The 19,407-nt window shown below is 38.9% G+C and overlaps 1 protein-coding gene across 1 annotated transcript in view; it reads right to left on the bottom strand.

The window, feature by feature from the left end:
* EHBP1 (EH domain binding protein 1) overlaps positions 1 to 19,407 on the bottom strand; it is a 228,996-nt gene that overhangs the window by 125,029 nt on the left and 84,560 nt on the right. Inside the window, exons 5-7 of the mRNA XM_035895376.1 lie at positions 18,048 to 18,229; positions 11,771 to 11,910; positions 4,802 to 4,924 (exon numbers count right to left, since the gene is read on the bottom strand). Coding sequence (XP_035751269.1) covers positions 4,802 to 4,924; positions 11,771 to 11,910; positions 18,048 to 18,229 — 445 coding nt within the window. The remainder of the gene's footprint in view (positions 1 to 4,801; positions 4,925 to 11,770; positions 11,911 to 18,047; positions 18,230 to 19,407) is intronic.

Here is a 19,407-nt window from a genome sequence, read left to right on the forward strand (position 1 = left end):
GGAACTAATTTTTTTAATTGGAATTCCTAAAAAAAAAAAAAAAAAAAAAAAAAAAAAAAAAGAGAGACACTTACAGTTTGGCAGTCCAAGGGTCAAACACACAATAATTTTGCATGGTTAAGTAATAAAGCCATAGGGGTAGGAGTGACAAGAGGAGAGGGAGAAGTATGACTACAGCAGAAGCGCCAGCTGCTCTTGTGCCAGATTCTGGAAACATTACTTGCCCTAACTCCACTGAGAAAGGCTGCTCGTGATAGTAATCACTCTGGCACTACCTTTCTGCACAATCAGCCTTCTAGTTCCCAGAGGATCTCCAAAAATCACCCTGCCCTTCAACCCACTTGCCTTTTGTAACACAAACATATTGTGACACATCCCTTAAAACCAAACAAAACCCCCACCAAAACATTACACATACCACTTTCCCCTTGGCAGAGGATGAAAGAGCAAGCCACATGTGAACGATATTTAGTTATGCCATTTACTGCACTACTGGCAGACACACAGTCACGATGGTGATGTGAGCGTAACAAACTGCACAGAATAAAAATGTAACTTCCCAGTACTTCTAGAAAGCATGACGACTGGCATTCCTATAAACCACTGATGATTTTCAACTACTTTTATTAACACTCACACAACACATTGCATTTCATTAAGAAATATAAGGAGAAGGGACAGAGTAATTGTTTTCCTCTGTCTTGGTTCTTGTACTGCCCTCCTTACAACTGTCTCAGAAGGATTCTGGGGTTTGGTACTGCATTGTAGCACTGTTTTCATTTGCGGCGTAATACATCCTGCAGGGAGCTCAGAAGTCTACACACGAGGTAAAGAAACACATTGGTAAAGTCAATGATGTTTTAAATGAAAGGGGGGGCAGTGCCAGCAAATAGTTACCCTCACATCTCAGGTGTGCCGCAGGGAACTTGTACTTGTCATATGCAACTTCAAAATTTGCATTCCCCACCTAATTAAAAAAATATCTGGAGCACTGAAAGTGTGTCGTGTTTTCTATTTGCATTTGTTGTATATGTTGACTTCCCCAAGAGAACTATTTTGCACAAAAATTAACTCATTTTAGAGTTCTGTTGTAATGTGACTAAAAGACAATCCAAAAGGCAGTCCCAATATGACCATCTGCATATTGTCTAGTATAAAGCTGTAGAGATATACTGTTCAAAGAGATTATTTTTGATTTTCCATATTTCTAAAGTCTTGCTGACCTGATAGATTCAGGGGGAATAAGGCTCAATTTGACATGTCAATAAACACAGCTGAAGATTTTTTTTGAGGGGAGTTGTTCATACACATATTCACTCCACTGTGTGTGTAAGGTCATTTACATTAAGGGCTTTTTAAACCACAGCAGCATCCAGAGAGAGCTTGCTGATGATCCTCTGCCATGCACCACACCCACAGTGTGCACATGGATTCTGGGAGCACTCACACCTTTAGTTTCTCTCCACCCCACATTCCCAGGGTTAGATGATTATGGGATTAGGAAGATAGAGGGAAAGTAGCTGGTTTGTGAACAGGCACAAGAAATATCTGTCTAGGAAACAAGTATCTACTGGCAAGTAATCCTCCTTTCTCTTTGAGTGACTGTCAATACATACACATTCATACCCTGGTGGCTCTAAGCACTCTCTCGCTAAGCACACAGGTTACAGGCTTGATAGGAATATCGCTGGAATATCTCTGCCAAATGGCACATCGTGTCTCCTAGAGTCTGATGGCAAAGTACTTGGGAAGGGAGGCTCCAGATGGCTGCTGCTCTGCACATCTTGGGGAAATTAAGTAACAAATTCTACAGAAAGACTGAACTTCCAAAGTCTAAATTCAAGATTTTGCCTTGTCCAGATAAAAAGATTAAGCAGACTAACATGTACAGAATAGAAAAACATGTCATCCCTGCACGCATAAAAGGTTAATCTCTTGATTTCAGCGATCACAAGACAAGTGAAACAGGTAATGTGACTCTCTAAGCCTTTAGGAGAAAGTCTGCCTTAAACTCCTGAACCTCTGTCATGCTCCCAAGCTCCTGGGGTGGCCACCAAAAAGGTCACATTCACGTAAGGACGCAAAAGCAAACAAGTGGGCATAGTCTCAAAGAGCTTCCTAAAAACAGATGGCAGCAATGAAAGTTCCACTGAGGTCTCAGAGTAGAAGAAATGTCCTAAACCACAAGGGAATATACCTGCAGCCACCACAAGGGAATATACCTGCAGCCAAACGGGAAACAAACAGGGCAGCCTCCTGCAGTAGAGCTGAACAGGGTAAGGACAGCCTCGATATTATGTAGCTTCAAAATGTAGTCCCCAAAATGGTAAGGCCTACGTGCACCCCACATAGATATACTGATCCAATTAGCCAAAGACATACATAGCAGATTCCTGCTCTTGCTGAAGACCAAAACTGTCTTAATTCATCTCAGTACCTTTTTTTCCTCCTCAACTTTCTGTGAGGACTGGAAGAAAGACGTATGTCAAGAAGGCCAACCAAGGGAAGACGAACACAACCAGTGCCCATTATAGGGAGGAAGACACCTCTGGAACGGAAGAGCCAGCACTCCTCAGAGGTGTCTGACATGACTAGAAGAATTCCTGGGGAGCCACACCAGATGTCCCACTCTTGTCTGACAGCCTGAAACGCCTCAGATCTTCCTCAGTGCTCCAGGAAGACATACTCCCATCACATGAACCTGACATAAGCTCCATCCCTCCCAAATAAAAAACACCTTATGACACAGTAGGAAGAATCTAGTGACACCCTGTTTATCAAAATCACTATCACGTTGTTGTACATTGACTGCTGGATGATGGCGACAATGTGTGGGAGGAATATTTGGTACACACACACCCAACAACTCAGCACTGCTGCCCACAGCCATATAGATGGGATTTCTTTGGGAACCCAACAGTCTGAGCCCTGAGACTGTCCAAAGTACGCAGAACAGACCCAAAGGAAGACAGAAGTGTCCAGGACTATGACTGAAGATGGCAGTAAGGGCTAGATGCCACCAAAGGGACCAGAATCGACTGAAAAAAGGTGCCTCACATATATTGCGAACATAAGCAGGCTTGAGCCTTGGATGCAGGCTGCTCATAGGGAACTTGACATGAGGTGTCAAGCTACTCCAGCACTAAGGAACACCACCAGTTTATTAACTCCTTGGCCCTGAGCTGAGAAGGAACCAATTCTTAGTCATTCTTATTTTGTGGTCAGAAGACCCGCTGCTTTCTGCCAGTGCAGGTTCTCTCTGGAAAGGAAAGAAAAGCCAGGTTTGGAAAACAGCAGTTTACATAGGATGGGACTTGTACAGCTCTCTCCAGGGAGAAGGGAGCTTTCCTTCCTAGCGTAGAGAAGGAAGAAAGGAATACAGGCCAAGTCTCTTAGAGAAAACTGTATGGACAACTAGATGGATGAGAATAGGTGGTTTATATCCCTGCTTATTCTGCCTCCTTCTGTCATCCTAGGGGAATTCACAGCCAAGAAGCAGACAGGAAACAAAGCCAAAGATCTAGACACCAGAACCTAATCCATATATATTGGCATCTACAAAGCTGAAACAACTCAACTCTGCTGTTCTAGAAGCACCTCACAATTTTATAGGAGGGACAAGGGCCTGGGATTGTGGCTTTATGGCCTCAATGGCCAAACACAGAAGATAGTGCAATGTCCCTGTTTGAGAAATACAAGCTGTGAGACTACACCACAGCCAAAGTATGACGGGACTTAGATCACCACCCACATTGGCCTCTGTGGACTCGGAAGGCAGAAAGGCCACATTGTGAGTAAACATTCAGCTTGTCCAGAGAAAGAGAGTAACCACAGGTGGAAATTGCAGCTCAGAAATGCATCCTCATTAGACCTGGCCTTCAGAAATCCCATGGCTGTATCCTGGGCTGCCCTGCTCAGTGTGGTTCTTTTCCACAGCCGTTACAGAGTGGCTCCTGGGGTTTGGTCAAAGGTGGCAAATGCTCCTTGGTATTTTCTGTGGGAAGAAAAGTCTTGGAGGTTTGAACAGGAAAGGTTGAGTACAGCTTCAAACTTGGGAATTAACTATGGATTGGCATTCTGAGCAGCTGCAAACTAAGGAAGTCATACACTTCTTTTTTTTTATGGCAGCAGATGGAAGCCTGCATATCTGGACATGGAGTTGGGGACAGCAGAGATGCCTGCTGTCTTGGTGCTCCTTTCTGGCCTTATGGACAAAGTCTTGTCAAATTAAAAACTTACAGGGGTTGTATTTCTCACTCAAACAGAACAAGAATGGGCACGTCTGTCTGGAAAGGGGATTAACACCTACCATGTGGTACAAGACGCAATGCCAGAAGGCTTAACTGAGGAAGCCATAAAAGCAAAAAAAGAAGAATGAAAGAGACACAATTAAATTATGATAATGAAGATTAGTGCTAACCAGGAATAGCTGTGATGCAGTGAAGGAAGTTCTGATATAAACCAGTATCCACATAGAACAGGGGCACTATGTGCCCCTATGACAGTATGTGTTGCTCATTTATACCACGAGGTGAGTACTAGTACCACACCTAATAGCTCAAAAAGTCTCTGGTTCAACTCTTAGCTGGTAGCCCCCAGTGGCAAATACATACAAGGATGTGACTCAAAAGATAAATCCATTTTCTGGTGACGACTGGATCACTGTTATTGCTACCTCAGTCCTGCATGCAGTATTTAATCAAAATAACATTTTTCATTTGTAGCCTTATAAAAAAAAAAATAATCACGTTTCATTAAGCACTTGCAATTAATGATGAATTATGTAATACAAATCTATTACCTTCTACGTCAGGGTCTCCAAATGGATTTAATTCTGCTGTGTCAGGATCACCAAAAGGGTTTGTACTAGAGTTCGCCAGGTCTTGCTCCTCTTCGTCCAGAAAATTAAGCTTATTGATAAGCTCTAGAAACAAGTTTGAATATTGTTTTAATCTAGACACAAACTGTTTGTCTAACATATTTCAAGCTCAAAAACCCCTATATCAACAGTCCCTCAAAACACTGCACCCAGGTATGGCACAAACCGCACAACTAAGCTAATGCACTTGAGTAGTACACCAACAAAGGAGAAAAAGTGAAATGAATGAAAGTTCTGTTTGCTGATCAGATCAGAATATTACATAACAGAAACGACTACAAAGAAAACCTATTATCTTCATGAAATAAATGTTGCAGAATGTCTAACAAGCTAGATACAGCAATTTATTTTAGGTTGTTCACATACATGTTAACTATCGGCAGGAAATTTAAGTTTTGGATGTAACATGCATGTAAAATCAGAGGGCACATTTTGTCAAGTTAGAAAGGTCACATTTTATTGCCTGCAAAACTATGTTTTAGGCTTGGGGTCTGGGTTTTTTTTTGTAATTTTTCTTCTTTCTTGTTCATTATCAGATGACAACTGAGCTGTAGAGGACATAGGCTCACTTTCTATAGTGTTGTTACCTGTTGGATGCACTACAAATTACTGAGAGTCATGCTGGGTGGAAGGACAGAGATAAAACTGACAGCTGAATACAGGCAGGAGTCAAAAGGTAACAGGTCACAGTAAATACAGACAATCAGAAACAGAAAGAAAGGAGGAAAGCTCATAGACCTTCAGAGGAACTGGCTGATTTAGCTGAAGGCATATTTGCTCGCTTTATGCAGTCATCTTGATCTTCATCTAAGCTGCTCAGAGCATTCAACTGGTTTACAATTTCTGTAAATAGAAGCCAGTCAAGACAAACATAAGGCAAGGGCATTTAATGAAAAAGAAGTGGAATGAACACTGTTACTAGAAAGAGAGTGAGGGAGAGAGAAGGTAAGAGAAGACACTTAGAGTTAATTAAAATAATACATTTAGAACAAGTCCTTGCAATGATATACCCACAGCAAAGTACCTGTGTAGGTGCTTCAGTGATAACAAGAAACACAGTTAACAGATATAAACAAAACCTTGCCAGATTCCTGGTGTCAGCAACAGTAATTAGTTTTATGAGGATGAGTACACGCATCAGTTCAAAACCTAGATGTACTAGATATAATTTAAAGACTTTTCCTGCTCATGAAGAAAACCTGAATTTTAAACCATTGTCAATCAACACAAAACAGTCCCAGAACAATTTACCTCCCTCCCAAACCCTTAAGGCTACAGAAAAATAATACATACACATCCATTTTATAGTTTATTTATTTATACACACACACTGTGAATATTTAACATTTACAATCAGTCACCATTAAATTCTGACCTACAACAAGTTGAATTTATCTAATAGTTCTAAAAGATATGATCAGTAACTACTGTGCTATGAGAATGCATACTGAATGTATATATTGGTTGAATTTGCCACTGGAATGCTATGCAAGTAACACCTTACTGTTCGGTAAAATTCTATTTCACCTTCTATCCATAGTGGAGAGCTCTGAATTGCCATTAACTAATAATTTTTAAAATGTATTAATGTTTAATTCTAGCCAAGACATTGGTGCATCCATAGTTCTGTAAGGGAAGAAAGAAACAAAAACCAACTAGGTCTTAGTGGCTTCTGCACCAAAGGGGAAAAATCCCTCTCTGATCCTCAGCTGAAGCAGTCCTATCCACAGCATCTGACAAATGCAGTTTCTGTAGTAATGGGGACTGAGCCTGGAGCATCTCTGAAAGATCTCAAGCATAGGCTTCTGTGGAGAGGGGACAGCCTTCCTCGGCCTTCCAGCTGACAAACAGGCAGAAGAAATCCATGCAGGAGAGATGATCCTACTTGTTGACTATCATTGCCTCTCTGACAGGTTTTTTCATCTCCTGTCTTTTCCCAATGAAATAAATGGATGATGTCTTCTGGTGTCACCAGTGAAGCTAAAGCTACGTAGATGCCTTTAGCACACACTTCTCATGCCAATCATTCCTGGATTTCCCTTAAACTTCAATTTCTTGTGCACACAAGAAGTTACTTCTTAGTTCGCTGCCATTTTTAAGTTGACTTTTTCTCATATGGCTTTTATTTGGGAAAGCAAACATTTGTCACTGACTCTCACGTAGCAATCTTTGTTCTATGAACTAGTTACAAGGAGGAAGACATTGGACTGAGATGAAAATTGAGTAGCACTGTGATTGTCCCAACTCATGCTGGTACCCACAGCCATTCAGAACTTCCTAGCAGGGGGGACTCATGCTTTTTCACAGGGCAACACCTTCACCAATTGACACACTGACACAACTCTTAATTTCATGCCTTCACAGACAGCATAAAGAACCTGAAGCCAAAAGCAGAGTCCAGAACCTGAAAATATTTCAGCTATATGGTTAAAAAATTCTTTTCCAAATTTAAACTGCTTTGCAAAGATATGCCAATCTGCAAATTACCAAGGTAAATGATCTATTCTGCCATAGCTATTGGATAAAATCTATGCCGACAATGATAAAGCCACAGGAGAATTCCTCTTAACCGCACCTCCTAACTGATCTTAACCTTAAAGCAAAAATCTACTTAGATGGGATTGCATTTATACCTATCTTCACAGAGTTAATTTCACCATCCTCACTTCCTGATTTTCAGCTCCAACAAACAAGACTCTTGTCCTAAAAAAATAACACCAAAACTGCCCCAAAACTCTTAACTTTCTCAGTATAAAATCATATATACACTTTAGAGATCTGAACAATATAATACTATCTTCTGGGAATTTTTAAGACTCAAGATACACAATGGAAAATACCTTGCTGTACTCAAATAAAACAGAGCTGACCTTATAAAACATTAGTACAACGAATTACTAGTTTAAAACAGGCTGAGATGCTGACATGATTTACAATTTATTATGCCAGCATGTGAAAAAACCCCACAACAATTACAATTCTGTTTTTATTGTCAGAAAATAACAAATTAAGTTCAGAGCTTTAAAAAGAGGGAATTCTTTGATGTGGTCTGAATCACCTGGTCCCATCTGCCAACCTAAACACCCATATGCACTACAATGTTTCTCATTACAATATTAAATGGTTTATGTCATTTTGGAGTGTGGAAATGGTAGGTTGGAGATTTATGTCCTATATTATCTTTTATAAATCTCATTATCTACAAACGTATATTAGCTTGTTCTACAAGTATGTCATATAAATCACTGGTTTTTTTTTTTTTCATTCTTCTCTCTTGCTTTTTTTTTTTTTTTTTTTTTAAGCAGCTTGGTGCTACTGACAAAGAAGATCAGGTATCAGAAGTTTACATACGAGGTATAGTTTTGTAAATGGCAAGAAAGGATTACACATACTGTTCTCCAGAAGCCTGCTCTTGAAATATACTGGGATTCAGACTCCTGCAATAGGTAGCACATGGGCATGTTGCTGAGTCCATGTGGTGCCCCAGGACAGCCACTGTGCTCCTGTGCAGATGGAGCAGGAGGCAACTATCAACTGCAGCATGATACTCAAAGTATCAATTAAAACATTAAGAGAAGCAATGTATTTATTACTACCCTAAGTTTGTGAGTTATGAGCCACATTTCTTCAAGTACACTAGGATGCCTTGTCTTCAACTGAAGACTAAAGACAGGATCATTCTGGGAGGTTTAAATTTATCTATATTAATAGGGTAGAAGCAAAATATTTGAAATGTATTTCACGGCTACAAACATCATTTTCACTTCACATAAAATAGCTAGGTGGAGATACAGCTTTTACACATGAAAAATTTAAACAAGAAATATTGGGAAGAAAGGGGAAATGTCTGAAATGGAGGGAGATTTTTTTTAAAAATGAAAGTGGTGCTTTGACTGGGAAACAGTCTGATCTTAAGGTCAGTTGTATGGCAACAGCTCGTGTGTTGACCACACCAAATTCCACAGTGCTTTTGAGGTAGGTCAGTATTGCGCCACTTATTTCATAGCTGAAGAAACAGAGGCACAGATACCTACCCGCAGTTAGGCAACACATCAGGGAAGAAAAGCAGCATTTCCTAACTCACCTGCACCATCTAGAGCCCCATTCAGCAGGTTTCTTTTGTTCTCCTAGTGGTGGATATATTTATTCATCTATAAAACTGTAACTTTGGGCCCAATAAAAAAATTAATTAACTTTGGTATGTTGCAAAAAGGAACTGTCTGTGATAAAGACTTGCAGCATCTCCTGTAGCTGTGGCTTGAGAATGACAACATTTCAGTCATCAAGTCATTCAATATTTCTGTGAAGAGACCTTGAGTCAAAAGTAAGATAATAATCCCTTCTGCTTTACTACTTGCACTTTACTTTTTCAAAGCTCGCTTACAAGCATTAACCATGTAATACTCCCATCGTTCCTGTGAAGTAGTTATAGCCAGTATCCCCATTTTACAGTTGGGAAAACAGGCGCACCGAGACAAAGCATTTGCCGCAGGGGACTCTGAGTCAGTGAAGGCATTCCAGCTCACTTGGCTGCCAACACCCTAACATGACAACAGATGAGAAAATGTTGGGAGCAGCAAGCTTTCAAAAGGGTGATGCACTTCCTCAATTAATTTATGGGATTCTGTGAACACTACTTTTAAAAGAAATTTTAGAAAGAGTACCTTATTACATCAGTTTTGTTCCATTTCCTTCTTTATTTCTTCCTATTTTTCTACAATGATTCCTGCCTCCTTCTCCCTTGGTTCCTCAGCTCTTGTGTTTTATTAGTTTTTCCCATTCATTATATTTATTACAGGAGTCACTCCAACTGCCAATGAAATCAGTCTTGAACACATGTTGAAATAGATCCTTTACACTTTATTTATGAATGTTTACTTACTGCCTTATGTTTTATATTCTCTCATTGGCTTGGGAAAATACATGCACTCATTCTCCTTCAATGTAACTCTCATGCCTCTCCTTGTCTAACGTGGGAAAAATTAGCCAGGCTAACAAAGTAATTCAGCTGTTGTAGACACAACCAGAAGAAAAAGTCCAAGGCTGACCTTTCCTCCTTCAGGTTCCCTTAATGATGCATCTACAAAAAACCCAATCCAACCTTCCCATCTTGTATCATTAGAAAACAGTATCAGAACAGACTGAACAATGAGCAGATATAGTGTAGTTGAGAAGTATTCATTGCTTCTGGCTTTCAAGTAGGTATTGTAATGTTTGCTTAGAACAGATAATTTGGGCCTCTACAACAACAGATGGAAAAGCTGAGATGCCTCTAAAAGAACTCAAGCTAGGAACTTGTGTTGCATATCAGATAGCTTACCCTTCTCCATCTTCCTCCAGGGATGTTCACTATGTAGCCAAAGGATAGTGGGCGGACTAGACTAATCTACATAAGCTTTTTGCTTGTTCAGGAATCATTTGTTGGCTTGTTTAGATGCTGAATGCTGCAAAATCAATAAAGTCAAAGAGCAAGACTGCTGCTTTTCAAACACTGTCCTGCACATGGGTTTTCCATAGCAGTCCTCATCGCAGTATCTAGGCATATCTTAATAAAACATGTCTGCACAATAGTTTATACAGACTTTAGGTAGCCTCTCCTTTATCTGCCTTTGTCTTCTCTGTGATTACCAGATGGTCTGGTGGTGAATATGTCAGGTTTTCTTTGGTGTTCTGACACACACCTGAATTATTCTGGTTACGCTGGTAAAGGAGAGGAAGACCTTGCAGAATGATTTCAGTGTGACCAGTATGGTATTTCTTCACCCTCTGATGAAGAATGCATTATCTCTGCATCTCACATACTTCATTCTGGACTTTCCAATCTGGTCTGTGTCAGACACATACAGCATAAGTAGAGATTTGGTAAGGGTACAAAATGATTAACTGAATATGTAAAGCATGGAGAAAACATATTTGCATCCTTTCACAACACTAAATATAACTAAGTAATAACCACTTCAGGCTGAACCTTTTGATTGCAACGAAAGATCAAAAAAGAAGAGATGTAACTAATGTTTTGTAACATCGAATCAATGTTCCTCAGGATTTTTAAGAACAGATTTGACAATTCACTTCTCTGCTTGGGATGCTCCTCCCCACCTTAGAGAAGGATCTCATCATTTCAACAGACAATTTTAAAGAGCACTGACAGGCTTGAAGGCTGGCACCAGAAGTTCATCTGTCTTTTCCAGATTTATTTTTTTTTTTTTTTTTTAACACTAAGTTCCTACAGAACTTATCTGGAGCAGTACTACATAATGATCTCCACCAACAATTTAACATCATCACATCCTGAACTGACTTGCATTGATTAGTTCAGCTATCCTGGACACACTAAGCATTTTCATCAGTAAGCAATTCAAATGTAGTTATACTACCTCACTTCAAACAACCTTACTGTCAAATTCCGTTAAAGTCCTTTAGCAGACTCCTGAATTCACTTCCACAAGACACCCCCAACCAAAAGGCTGCCTGTAATTACCATGTGATTGAGCAGAATCTCGCACCTACCCACAGCACAACTCAACTCACAGTTATTCTCACAAACTGTCTTCATTATTTCACTTCAGCTTCTTGCCCACTGACCCTTTCCCTCCATCTTTTTACTTCTCTGTTCACACTGGTTCTTTGCTTCCCAAAATGCTACTTACTTAGTGTATTCTCTCCTAAAAACAGGACACACACACACACACACGAATCAATGCTTTTAAATTCACAAATATTAAACTTTGTTGAGTTATGGGTCCCTCTTCAATCAAATGATCCTAAATTTTGTTTTGGTTTGGATTGTTCAAAATTAAATACAAATATAGCATAAGGATAAAATCCACAAAACACACCTGGCAATTAGCAAAAGGAACTATATTTTACCATCCGTATGACAAAACCAACCTGTAATTTTTGCAGCCTTTTCCTCCTGATTCACTCTGTTTTCTTCATCTTCTTCATTGTCTTCCTCAAAATCATCTAGATTTCCAATATCAGCTTGTTTCATACTCATCAGACTAGCCAAGCTTTGCATGTCTTCATCCCTAAATAATAGATTTCAAACCAGGCATTAAAATGCAGTCTGTTAATACCACATCTGATACTGCTGCATTATTAAAAATCCTTTAAATATTTTTATGCTTTCTTTTCTTCAGGGAGGTCTCTGATCTCAGATCTGATCTTGAATATAGTGAAAGAACAAAATGAATACACTCAAGTATATTAATTTCTGAAGGGAAAGTTTTCTATTAAGAAAATTCTGAAGGGTAAAAACAGTCCTGCTGTGCATTAAAAGTCAACTTAACAACTGCTTCTCAAAATTTTAAACCAGCCTAGAAATGCTAGTAAATACTTATCTGGTCTCCTTTGGTTGAAGTAAAAATGTTTGGTCAGACCTACTGTGCATATGCTGCATGTGACACCTACCACTACATTCATTCAGAACTCCTGGCACTGTTATAGAAATTAAAATACCTTTTCTAAACATCTGAATTCATTAACAAGATAAAAAAAAAATTACATAGCAATTGACAATTTCAATTCTTATTTGACTGTATCTCATATATATATATATCTTTATCTTTCACATAACTGTACCTTTCATATCAAATATATATTTGATGAAAAGATGAAAGCAGACAAAGATTCAGAGAAATGGATGCTCTATATTTGTTTCATAAAAACCCCAAGATTTTTGAAGTAAACTGTCATTCTTGAAGCAATACTAGTCTTACCTCTTCTCTTGTAAAACCATTTCAATAGGTTTATTGAAAAGATTAATCACATTTTTTTTAGCTCCTTACAATAAGACAGACTAGGGATTGCCTGGCTAGGGAGCACCTCTGCTGAAAACACTCTGGGATCTTGGTGGAGAGGAAGCTCAAGGAGAGCCGAAACCATGCCCTAGCAGCCAAAGGAGGCTAACAGCATCCTGAGATGTATTAAAACAGGACCACAAGCAGTAGACAGAAGGAAGTCATAACCCCCATTTACTTGGAGTTCACTGACTGCATCTAGGGTACTTTGTCCAGCGTTGGGTCCCACAGTACAGGAAAAGGTGTTGATAAACTGGAGCAAGGTCAGCAGAAGGCCACTGAGATGGCTGGGGGCTGGAGCACTTGACCTATGAAGAGAGGCTGAAGGAAATGGACTTGTTTAGCCTGGAGAAGAGATGGCTTCGGGAGGACCTAGCAGCAGCCCTGACAGCACCTATGAGGATGTTGCTGAGAAGACAGTGGTGAAAGGTGGGAGGATGACAGACAGTGAACACAGATTGAAAACAGAGAGGTTCTGATGTGATGTGAGAAAAAAGTTGGAACAGTCATCAACAAGCAGTGGGATGGGCTGCCCAGAGAGGTTGTGCACTCTCCATTCTTGGGGGTTTTCAAGCCCCAGTGGGATAAAGCCCAGAGCAAGCTGGTCTGATGACACAGCTGACTACTGTAAGCAGGAGGCTGAACCAGCTACCTCTATAGGTCCCTTCCAACCTGAATTATTCTATCTTCTTTGACATTGATCATGATAAAACCAGATGCACAGATTTCATGCCTAACAATGCCAAGAAAATTATACAAATTATTTTAAAGGTACCACTTATAAGTATAGAAATAACACACTAATCATGCCTCAGATCTGCACACAAACACATAGGTGCTTAAAACACGAGAATAAACTCAGTGATTTAACATGTTGTTAAAATCAGAAGTTGTTTGGGACAATAATTTGCTACTCTGCACATTCAAAGTAATCAACACCACAGAACCCACAGTTACACAGGACAACTAAATACTTCTATAATATAAAAAGTATTAATAAAAATAAAATAAGTAACTACCAAGAAGTCAGAAAGGCCTTTTCATTCATGCAAAATTATCAAGGTTTCATCTTCCTGTTTTGATAACCAATAGGTTAAATCAACTCTTCAAGCACAGAAGAGAAAACATGGCACCCTATAGCAGCATTGATGGGCAAGCTTTTGTATGCACTGAAGACGAAAGGCTGGGAGCAGTTAGCACTCAGATTTTGTACATCACTTGTCCATGTGAAGTTCAGAAATTAAAAGGTCTCCAAAGTACTATTTATTTTTACTGTCCTTTCTGTATTCATACTTTTAATACTTTTGTTCTGTGTTTCAGAAATAAGACTACTTTCGGTACTGCACAGCAACAGGCTGCACTATTTTCTTTATATAGTGCATAAAATCAAATTAAAAGTGAATCTCACTTTATAGAACTACTACAGTTTGTAAGAGATGTAAATAAACCTTGGCCTAGCTACCTTGTCTTGCATGTTCATACATGTGACATCTAAATTCTCTATTTTGACTAGTAGGACAGTCTCTACTTACACATACTGGAAACCAATGCTTTCACAAACAGCAGCTTATTTTTTTTCCAGGTCTCTGGTTCAGGGGAATATCAAAGCCCTGTTGTTAACTTACAGTCTACCTGACTTACAGTCTTCAGTCTCAAACGTATTGATTTCAATGGGAAGAAGGTATATGTGATCCTAAATGGATCAGCTTTTATAAATTATGGCCTCAAAACGCACTAAGAGCCTAGTATAGCTACTTACTGTATAGTTCATGCATGCTGGTTGTTCGAAAAAAATCAAGAAGTTACCAGATACTAACTTTTTCATTCCCATTTTCAGCTGCAATATCAGGTTAAAGCACAGCTAAGTACCTAAAAATATCATTCTTATATGGTAGGTCAAAATGTGGTTCACAACAGGTTAATCACAGAAGGGAAACAGTAACAGTAATTAACAGTAATTAATGAATCTGTGGCTTTCAAAGTATGCAGACAAAAAGCCTTTTTGTGTCAAAATATATAACTTAACACGGCAGTCTGGAGAGCTGTTCATGCAACAGTTTGGGGCACTTGTATTGCAGTGGGCAATGTCTACAAACTGCATTCAGAATACTGAAAGCTAGAAGTAAACTGTTAGCCTTTGGGGGGGGAAAGAGAGGGGAGAAAATTTTAAAAAATGAGGTGAAAGGACCTCTAGAGCAGTAGTTTTCCCATCTACCCCTTTTTTTTCTGCCATTTGTATCAGAAATGGTGCAACCGGCAGGACCAGGGAAGTGACCATGCCCCTGTACTCGGCACTGGTGAGGCTGCACCTGGAAAACTGTCATCAGTTTTGGGCCCCTCACAGCAAGAAGGACATTGAGGGGCTGGAGTACAAGTCTTATGAGGAGCAGCTCCCAGGGATGTTTAGCGTGGAGAAGAGGAGGCTGAGGGGAGACCTTATCAACCTCTACAACTGCCTGAAAGGAGGTTATAGCAAAGTGGGGGTCGGTCTCTTCTCCCAAATAACAAGTGAAAGGATGAGAGGAAATGGCCTCAAGTTGCACAAGGGGAGGTTTGGATTGGATGTGAGGAAAAATTTTTTCACCTAAAGGGCTGTCAAGCATTGGAACAGGCTGCCCAGAGAAGCAGTTGAGTGAATGTATTTAAAAGATGGGTAGATGTGGTGCTTAGGGACATGGTTTAGTGGTGGACTTGGCAGTTTTAGGTTAATGGTTGGATCTCTATGATCTTAAAGATCTTTTCCAACCTAAATGATTCTATAATTTTATGATTCTCACATTATCATATTCTAGAGACAGAAAGCAAAAGCAAAACAGGATGGATGACAAATGATCCATCCTCCAACTACAAGAAGTTGTCAACATTTGACATCCTGAATCTGACAGAAATTGCAGGAGAGGTTTATAAGATCTGCAAAAATAATCTGTATCCTCTGTCCTCCAGAGGCTGTTGAAATAAGGGACAGAACCAGGTGAGTAGTAATCAGTGCCCAATTGAACTCTTTTCACATAACATCCTTGTGTTCAACCCAGAATCTTAACTTCTGACTCCACCCTCTCTCACCGTACAAATGGCTTTGTCCTTCTTTCATTCTTTGTGAAATATAAATAGGTGAAATAGAAGTAAGTTCTCCCTTGCAGTCTGCTAAGGGTATTGTTGGATGAACGCACACATAAATGTACACTCCTGCTGATTTCAAACCTGTAGATGTTTTTAAGCTGCTGTTATTTAAAATGTCTGTAACGGTAGACATTTGTCTCTGAAGAACACAAGACTAAAATCAGAGTAAGAAACGACTTTTACCTAGCTAAGAAACTAAGTATGGCAGGAATGATAGGTATGCTGAAGGATACTATCAAATTCTTCCATTCTATACATTCTATTCTTTATCCAAAGAATTCTTTGAAAAACAACACAAAGCAGGCTATCTGGTATAAAAAAAAACCAAAACACAAACTTACGTGGCTTTTCCTTCCCTCAGGAATATACAAGATAAAGAGAACTGTAGTGTGGCAGATACCACTTTCTTAGACAAAGGCTTGAATTTTAACTTGACATCTGTCTGTGTAGGCATGGGGCTTGCATATTGCTTCATGTTGATGCTGCTGGTGGCAAGCGCTTTCCTGCGTCCAGAAGGAGATTCCTGAAAGCAAAGAAAAGGCAAAACTAATGTAAAAGGTGCTGTTACATTAAAACGTGCATGCGCATAAAACAAAACATATGCTTATTAAATCCCCATCATTCTTTTTTTCAAGTACACAGATAGCAGGGATTGCTATGGCCCTTTCTAGAGACAAACCCATTTCTTAAACTAGGTCAGCCACTAAGGGTGGCTCTTTGAACACCTGCTTAGTACAATCGAAAAAAAAAGGTTATTCATTGTGATTAGTGATCTTCCGTATGAGATCCTAAGTCTTTAAGGGCTTGAGCTTGTAGTAGCATCCACAGCACACATCTGTTTAAGCAAGTGGGAATATATCAATTCCTTCTGATAGCAATCTAGACTAGTATTGTCCAAACTTGAGGATAGTCCTGGACTAGGACTCCCAACCTATGGAAGACATGGGTTTCAGTTATGCATATATTTATTTACGTAATGTCATGAGGCCATCAAGTTAATATGTTGAACTTCTGTGTTCAGTGCTCAAATATAATGCCTGAATAGTCTTCAAAGCAATGATACTTCTCATTAGTGTTGTACACGTACTATTAAGAGTGCCAGGTTTCTGAAATTAAGGTTGACAATGCTTCCAAAAATATTGATAAAAATTTTGCAAGGAAAAAAAATATAAAGCAAGAAAAGAGAAAGATAAAAGCCTAAGTTGTATTTCAAGATAAAGGTGTTGCTCACAGTTTAACAACTCAGACAAATTAATCTAAAACGCATCTAAGAATCTATTCTCTTGTTCCATCTAATATCAGCATCATCAGCAAAGAACGATTATCTGTAATAAAGCTCCAGTAACAAAAATAAAACAAAAAAGCCCTGCTGTTAACTCTTTTGAAAAACGTTCTCACAATAAGACTACATTTTACTGCAGTTGACAATTTGTGTTGAATAAAGAACACTAATTCAACCAAAACATTCAAGCATCCTTTTTCAAAGTACTTGACATTTCTGCCCAGTAGAATAAGTCAGAATGTAATATGTCATCCCCAAAGAATACCTTGTTTAAAAAACTAGCCTTATCTGTCAGATTATGCACAGCAATATTATACAGAACTATTAGTGCATGTAGATACCTTATGAATGAATTTCAAAAATGCATCAAACACTTGAGAAGGATTTAGGCCCTCTCAGAAAAAATACTTAAGAATATGCAAATACTCTCAACTGAATCAAGTTGAACAGATGCGACTATCACAAACAATAAGAGTGCTCTTTCCCTGGCTGCGACTGTCAATCAAAGAGCATAACATCCTTGTGTTCAACCCAGAATCTTAACTTCTGACTCCACCCTCTCTCACCGTACAAATGGCTTTGTCCTTCTTTCATTCTTTGTGAAATATAAATAGGTGAAATAGAAGTAAGTTCTCCCTTGCAGTCTGCTAAGGGTATTGTTGGATGAACGCACACATAAATGTACACTCCTGCTGATTTCAAACCTGTAGATGTTTTTAAGCTGCTGTTATTTAAAATGTCTGTAACGGTAGACATTTGTCTCTGAAGAACACAAGACTAAAATCAGAGTAAGAAACGACTTTTACCTAGCTAAGAAACTAAGTATGGCAGGAATGATAGGTATGCTGAAGGATACTATCAAATTCTTCCATTCTATACATTCTATTCTTTATCCAAAGAATTCTTTGAAAAACAACACAAAGCAGGCTATCTGGTATAAAAAAAAACCAAAACACAAACTTACGTGGCTTTTCCTTCCCTCAGGAATATACAAGATAAAGAGAACTGTAGTGTGGCAGATACCACTTTCTTAGACAAAGGCTTGAATTTTAACTTGACATCTGTCTGTGTAGGCATGGGGCTTGCATATTGCTTCATGTTGATGCTGCTGGTGGCAAGCGCTTTCCTGCGTCCAGAAGGAGATTCCTGAAAGCAAAGAAAAGGCAAAACTAATGTAAAAGGTGCTGTTACATTAAAACGTGCATGCGCATAAAACAAAACATATGCTTATTAAATCCCCATCATTCTTTTTTTCAAGTACACAGATAGCAGGGATTGCTATGGCCCTTTCTAGAGACAAACCCATTTCTTAAACTAGGTCAGCCACTAAGGGTGGCTCTTTGAACACCTGCTTAGTACAATCGAAAAAAAAAGGTTATTCATTGTGATTAGTGATCTTCCGTATGAGATCCTAAGTCTTTAAGGGCTTGAGCTTGTAGTAGCATCCACAGCACACATCTGTTTAAGCAAGTGGGAATATATCAATTCCTTCTGATAGCAATCTAGACTAGTATTGTCCAAACTTGAGGATAGTCCTGGACTAGGACTCCCAACCTATGGAAGACATGGGTTTCAGTTATGCATATATTTATTTACGTAATGTCATGAGGCCATCAAGTTAATATGTTGAACTTCTGTGTTCAGTGCTCAAATATAATGCCTGAATAGTCTTCAAAGCAATGATACTTCTCATTAGTGTTGTACACGTACTATTAAGAGTGCCAGGTTTCTGAAATTAAGGTTGACAATGCTTCCAAAAATATTGATAAAAATTTTGCAAGGAAAAAAAATATAAAGCAAGAAAAGAGAAAGATAAAAGCCTAAGTTGTATTTCAAGATAAAGGTGTTGCTCACAGTTTAACAACTCAGACAAATTAATCTAAAACGCATCTAAGAATCTATTCTCTTGTTCCATCTAATATCAGCATCATCAGCAAAGAACGATTATCTGTAATAAAGCTCCAGTAACAAAAATAAAACAAAAAAGCCCTGCTGTTAACTCTTTTGAAAAACGTTCTCACAATAAGACTACATTTTACTGCAGTTGACAATTTGTGTTGAATAAAGAACACTAATTCAACCAAAACATTCAAGCATCCTTTTTCAAAGTACTTGACATTTCTGCCCAGTAGAATAAGTCAGAATGTAATATGTCATCCCCAAAGAATACCTTGTTTAAAAAACTAGCCTTATCTGTCAGATTATGCACAGCAATATTATACAGAACTATTAGTGCATGTAGATACCTTATGAATGAATTTCAAAAATGCATCAAACACTTGAGAAGGATTTAGGCCCTCTCAGAAAAAATACTTAAGAATATG

The sequence above is a fragment of the Egretta garzetta genome, unplaced genomic scaffold (assembly GCF_000687185.1).
Source record: "Egretta garzetta isolate BGI_Z169 unplaced genomic scaffold, ASM68718v1 scaffold360, whole genome shotgun sequence".
Classification (NCBI taxonomy): domain Eukaryota; kingdom Metazoa; phylum Chordata; class Aves; order Pelecaniformes; family Ardeidae; genus Egretta; species Egretta garzetta.